This window comes from Oryx dammah, unplaced genomic scaffold, assembly GCF_014754425.2.
Source record: "Oryx dammah isolate SB20612 unplaced genomic scaffold, SCBI_Odam_1.1 HiC_scaffold_18, whole genome shotgun sequence".
NCBI classification, from domain to species: domain Eukaryota; kingdom Metazoa; phylum Chordata; class Mammalia; order Artiodactyla; family Bovidae; genus Oryx; species Oryx dammah.
The window spans coordinates 105750652-105756672 of NW_024070202.1; the positions used below are offsets into that span (position 1 = coordinate 105750652).

Here is a 6021-nt window from a genome sequence, read left to right on the forward strand (position 1 = left end):
GCGGGGCAGTTAAGCCTGTGGACCCCAGCTACCGAAGCCTGTGTGCCCCTGGAGCCCGTGCTCCCCGACACGAGAAGCCACCACAACAAGAAGCCTGAGCACTGCAACAAAGACCCGGTGCAGCCAAAACTAAATAATTTTTTTTTTTTTTTAAGGAATGGCACAGAAATAGAAAAAGAAAGAAGACTCCTCCTTAGAGCAGAGTTAATATCATGACAGCAGCTGCATCTCCCTTATGTGTATGGAATAGGGACCGTTGGCCCTGAACTCACTCCAGCATGAAGGGGACTGCGGGCAAGAAAGCCATCTCTGCAGTTTGAGATGAGGACCCACTTCTTGCCTGGGGATGACAGTGATTCAGCAAAGCTCTAGCTGTGGCTGAAGCCATTAGGAGGATGGACAGTGTCTTTCCTTCTCCTCTTCCTGCCCAGGAATGCTTTGGTTCCAGCAAAGCTCAAGAAAATCTCAAAGGTGTTCAATGCAGGGAAATATTCTCAGCAATCCCAGGAAAGTCACCTCAATGCAGGAAGGACATTGAGTCCTGGAAAAGGGGCAAGCCTTGGCCATAGCTTGCCAGTTTTAGCTCAAGTCCTTCTGTGAAGGTTGTAGCACCAGGTGCCTCCTCAGCTTTCTCTTGCTCTACCTCCTTCCTCCACAGGCCCCCTGGAAGCCGATGTGACCCAGACCTAGTCCTGTGAGTAGCTGGAGGAGCTAAGAAGATGGTATGACACCCCAGTTATAGGCAGAGCTCCCCGTGACTGCGATCCAGAGCAGAGAACACAGCCTGGCTACAATGCAATATCCAGCGACAGAACCCTCCCCTGTGGAGCCCCATCTGGAGACCACAAACCAGGAAAGCCACACCCCACAAAGCAAAGAAACTAAACTGGCTGGTAAAAGTAAGAGGTTATTGAAGAAGGCAGATCTCTTCTCTGCCTTTCACAGCTCCTATAAGGAGAGAAAAGAGAAGGAAGGAAAAGAAGCTACTTACACAGTTGTTGTTCAATCACTCAGTCGTGTCTGAATCTTTGTGACCACATGGACTACAGCGCACCAGGCTTCCCTGTCCTTTACCATCTCCCAGAGTTTGCCCAAACTCATGTCCATTGAGTCAATGATGCCAACTTAGACTGGCTACTACTAAATTTAATCTGCCAATGAGAAAAGAGCCCCGAGTCTAGGATCTTGAACTGAATACAGATTGATAACCCATGAAGTGGATTTGGCTAAGTTTTTACACAGGAGATACTTTCAAAAGGTCGTGGCTGAAAAACACACCAATGGATAGTCAAAGATAGGAATAATCTTGGAATTTTTTCCTACAGAATAGAAATGAGAACTTTGAGGTAGAAAAACTGTTGCTTTGATGATAGTGGAAGTTTCATGTACTCACATTTCTAAGTGATGATCAAATATGTTATATCAATTTTCATGATAAAAATATAAAAATACAGAAATATTTTTCAACTTTGACAAGAGTGTGCTAATAAGATGATGTCAAATGGATAGAAACCAGCAGTCTCAGAGGAGGGCAAGGAAAATGCCAGTGACTGCAAGCCTTGCCAGCCCACATTGGCCAGGACCTGTAAGGAAATGGGAGGGGCTGCTCTCCTGAAAATGAGGGTCAAGTAACTGCAGAGAGACATCACAGATACCAAATAGGGCCCCCAGGGCAGGCAGAGCCTAAGTGACGCTGCCATGGGCCCCCGGCTCCTGGGCTGTGTCCTGTTTTGTTTCCTGGGAGCAGGTGAGTCCCAGACCCATGGGCAACCCTTGGCTGTATCTTGCCAGTTTTAGCTCAAGTCCTTCTCTGAAGGTTGCAGGACCAGGTGCCTCCTCAGCTTTCTCTTGCTCTACCTCCTTCCTCCACAGGACCCCTGGAAGCCGATGTGACCCAGAGCCCAAGACACCGCATCACAGAGACCAGAAAGAGGGTGACATTGACTTGTTCTCAGAATATGAACCACGATGTGATGTACTGGTATCAACAAGACCCAGGGCTGGGTCCAAAGCTGATCTACTTTTCAAGGAATGTTGGCTTTGTTGAAAAGGGAGATATCTCTGATGGATACACTGCCTCTCGAGAAGAGAAACCAAACTTCCCCCTGATCTTGGAGTTGGCCAGCACCAACCAGACCTCCTTGTACCTCTGTGCCAGCAGTGAATCCACAGCATGACATAGCCAGCTGCTCTCTGTGCAAAAAGGGCAGCCACAAGAGAGAGGAGGCTCCTCCCTTGGGAGGCCCCACCCAGTGAAGGGGACAAACTTCCCCACCATCAGAGACCCCAGGAGTCCTCCCCTGCCTCCCCAGCTTTGGGGAGTCTGAGCAAGGCAGCCCCTCGGCAATGTGTCCCCCTCTTACTTCCGGTACCCACGAGCTTTTCAAAGTGCAAGCAGAACACTTTCCCTGTGTGAAGTCTAGCACCAAGGCTAAAGAATTTCTCTCCTAGAAAAGGAATTTTATGCATACTGCAACCCTTCCTCTTTGCTGAGCTTCACTGTAGCCCAAACTGAAGATTTCATTTTCAGCTGAATCACTCAGCCAAATTTCAATCCCACCTTCCAAGACCTATTCCTGGAGGTTTTGACACTTGGGGAGAATAGAACATCTGAGTTGTTAACTAAATCTAATATCTCTCCCATTTCCCTCATCTCCGCAACTGGTCTGCCATCCAGCCAAACGCACAAGCCAGAGATGTAGCACTCATCCTCACCATCTCAGACATACTCTCCCTCCACACTTAATCCACCACCATTGCCTGCACGCTTCTTAGTATTAAATTCCTTGCAAATTTTACTAATTTTTCTAATCTCACTGAGAACACTGTAATCTGATATGTGCTCCCCCACCACCTTCCAATGTGCTCCCTGCCCCCACCCACAAACCACTCTGGAGCCTAAAACCCATCAGTGTCTTTCATTTACTTAAAGTCGCAAGTTTGTGGTAGTTCACAAGCTTCTCAACACCTTCCAAGTTGCAGTCTTTGCACCTGTCTTCCTTCCTAATTGGGCTTCCCAGGTGGCACTTGTGGTAAAGAACCCACCTGCCAGTGCAGGAGACATGAGAGATGCAGGTTTGATCCTGGGGTTCGGAAGATTCCCTGGAGGAAGGCATGGAAACCCACTCCAGTATTGCCGGGGTCCAGCGCCGGTGGATCCAGGGAATTCGAAGCAGGGACAGCGTCGGTGTGAGAAAAACTTATTTGTTTATTAATATAAGATTAGATTAAGAAACAATAGTATAGTAGGAAAATTAAGTAGAGAAAGAGGGCTGAATAACTTGGATTATGTGGAAGACCAATAAAGTTCCGGACAAGGAACTTGCACCATCTACGTTAGGCCACCGGCATCTGTTTGAATATCGGAGAGTGCCCCGCCTTGGGCTCTCTCTCTTACGGATCTTAGAAGCCGGGACAAATAAGTAGACATGATGAGCCTCCCTGCTCCAGGTGGGAATTCAGCCGGAAAAAGAAAAGAACGTGAGACAAAGCTTTCTTTTTGCATACCCTCCCGGATACAAAAGGTCTCAGGTGGTTTACACTATCTTCTGGCCGAGAGGCTTGTTAACATTTTTATGGCTCTCTTCCTGGATAATTGTCCAGAAAACTCCTTTTCCCTAGAAGTGTTTCCTCTTTACTCTGCATCACCCTCAAAGTACAAAAAAGTTACATTCCTATAGAACAAAGGTGCAGTGGGTTATAACAAAGGAAGTACTTAACTCAAAGATCTAGTGTTGCTAATACCAGGTCTACTACCTGTTTTTCTATATACCAACTATACCTAAAAGTAAAAGATATGAGAATTTGGCAGCAAGCATTGGCTCAACAAATGAAACCTTTAATCGGTCCTATTCTAATGATTTTGACTCCTCGGAAGCCTCGACATTCCTAGGATGTTTTAAGCTTCCTGTGCCCCCCACAGTCGGGAGGCCTCAAACAATCACATGCGCAGCCTGCAGGCAGGCTAGAAAGCCATCAGAGGGGTTTTTGGATTGAAACACTCGTATTATGCCCAGGAGATTAATTATCTAAAAGCTCTAATTTTTTTCCAGAAAAAGGCAGTAGGGGGACAGTCCCCTGTTAATGACAGAAGAGTAGGTGGAAAGCATAACATAGTAAAGCAGGCAGATTCTGGTCTTGGGGGGGTGGATGCTCAGGAATTTCCAGGGGGAATCCCTGAAGCTGAACATGTCCTTGTGTTTTGTCAGGCTTCCTTCCGCATGACCTTGTCACGGGTGGGATTCCTCACGCTGGCTCCCTGCACAGTATTTTTGCCCAGGGAATCCCATGGACAGAGGAACCTGGTGGGCTACAGTCCACAGGGTCTCAAAGAGTTGGACACGACTGAAGTGACTTAGCACGCACGCATGTACTTTCCTAACTGGAGAAGGAAATGGCAACCCACTCCAGTATTCTTGCCTGGGAAGCCCCATGGACAGAGGAGCCTGGTGGGCTACCTTTCATGGGGTTGCAAGAGTTAGACATGACTGAGGGACTAAACCACCACCTTCCTAAGAGGAACGTCCTCTTTCAGTTACTGTACCTGCTTTCCATTCAAGGAGACAGAGTCCACCTCCCTCAGGTCCTCAAATCCGTCCTACGCTGACTCACACTTGGATCTTCACCAGTAATGTTCACTCTCCCAGAACCCTCTTCCTCTCCCTCTCTACCTGGACACCTAACTGATGATTTCTCCACACACCAATTCAGAAGTCTTTTCCTCCAGGAAGTTTTCCTCGAATCCCTTATGGGATTATTTCCTCTGCTCTAGTGAAGTGAAGTCACTCAGTCGTGTCTGACTCTTTGCGACCCAATGGACTGTAGCCTACTAGGCTCCTCCTTCCATGGGATTTTCCAGGCAAGGGTACTGCAGTGGGTTGCCATTTCCTTTTCAGAGGATCTTCCCAACCCAGTGATCGAACCCAGGTCTCCTGCATTGCAGGCCGACACTTTACCGTCTGAGTCACTAGGAAAGCACTCTAAAGACAGCCTAAACTATTATTCTCAGTGCAATTAACACACTCCATTGTTTGCTATTTAAAATTTATGTGAATAAAGGCAAAGTCAACAAGAGCAGGGATTGTGCCTATACTGGTTACTCTTTTCCCTGTACTTACCAGAGTGCCTGAAAAGAATCCTGTTATATGCATAAAGGAATTGGTCTTCTTTTCAATCATCTTCCCAATACATCTCTGACTTGTCCAGGATCTAAGTCCCCTGCAAAGTCCTCTCCCACACCTACCTTGGGGAAATGCCAGGGTTTCCACCTGGGTACGTAAACAAGATAAAGCATGTCCTCTGGTAGTTTTATTCTTCCTCTACTGCAGCCCCCGTTTACTCTGTGCTATATGTCACCAAGAAGGATGTTGCCTCTCTTGGGTACCACTGTATCCATTGGATTCTTTTCTGTTGAGCCCTAAAATACCTGTCAGCCACTGCAGATGCTTCAACTTTGCAGCTCAATACAGCAGACCCTATTATTGTTCCCAGTGGGTTCCATCATCACGCCCAGGTAGAGTTTCCTGCTGAGTGGCACCTCTATTGATGAAAATACAAGAAAAAGCCTTTGGCTCAACCTTTTCTTTGTCAGTGCTGAAGGGGCAAGACTACAGATCTATGTCTTGATCTTCAACTTCTTACTGAGATTTTAGCACACAGTTTCATTCAATTACATACATTCCAACCATTAAAATAATAGTTTTAACTTGAAGCAAGGGAAGGCAGAGGATCTCATCGAAGACACAAATTCAGGCAGTAAAACCCAGCTGAGCTTAGAATCTGCTCATCTTTTCAAGAACTATGGCTATATTACTGGGTAAGTTAATCCTGCCAGGCTCCATGCCTACCATTACTTCAAGGTGAGTTCTCTCCTGGGAATTATCACACGCTGTCATATACAGAGACTTCCACGGGACCATTCTCTCTTTTTTGCAAGACTCACCCAAGGTATTGATGAACTACTAAAGTTGTTGCTCTTTAGGTCCAAGCTGGATTATACCTTTTATTATGGCTGTGGTGTGT

General features: G+C 46.7%; 1 gene segment (V, D, J or C); it reads left to right on the forward strand.

Moving 5' to 3' along the window:
* Positions 1-1698: 1698 nt before the first annotated feature.
* On the forward strand, positions 1699-2177 carry LOC120877570. The segment is given in 2 exon segments: positions 1699-1747; positions 1873-2177. Coding segments are annotated over 2 exon segments (354 nt in total).
* Positions 2178-6021: the final 3844 nt, after the last annotated feature.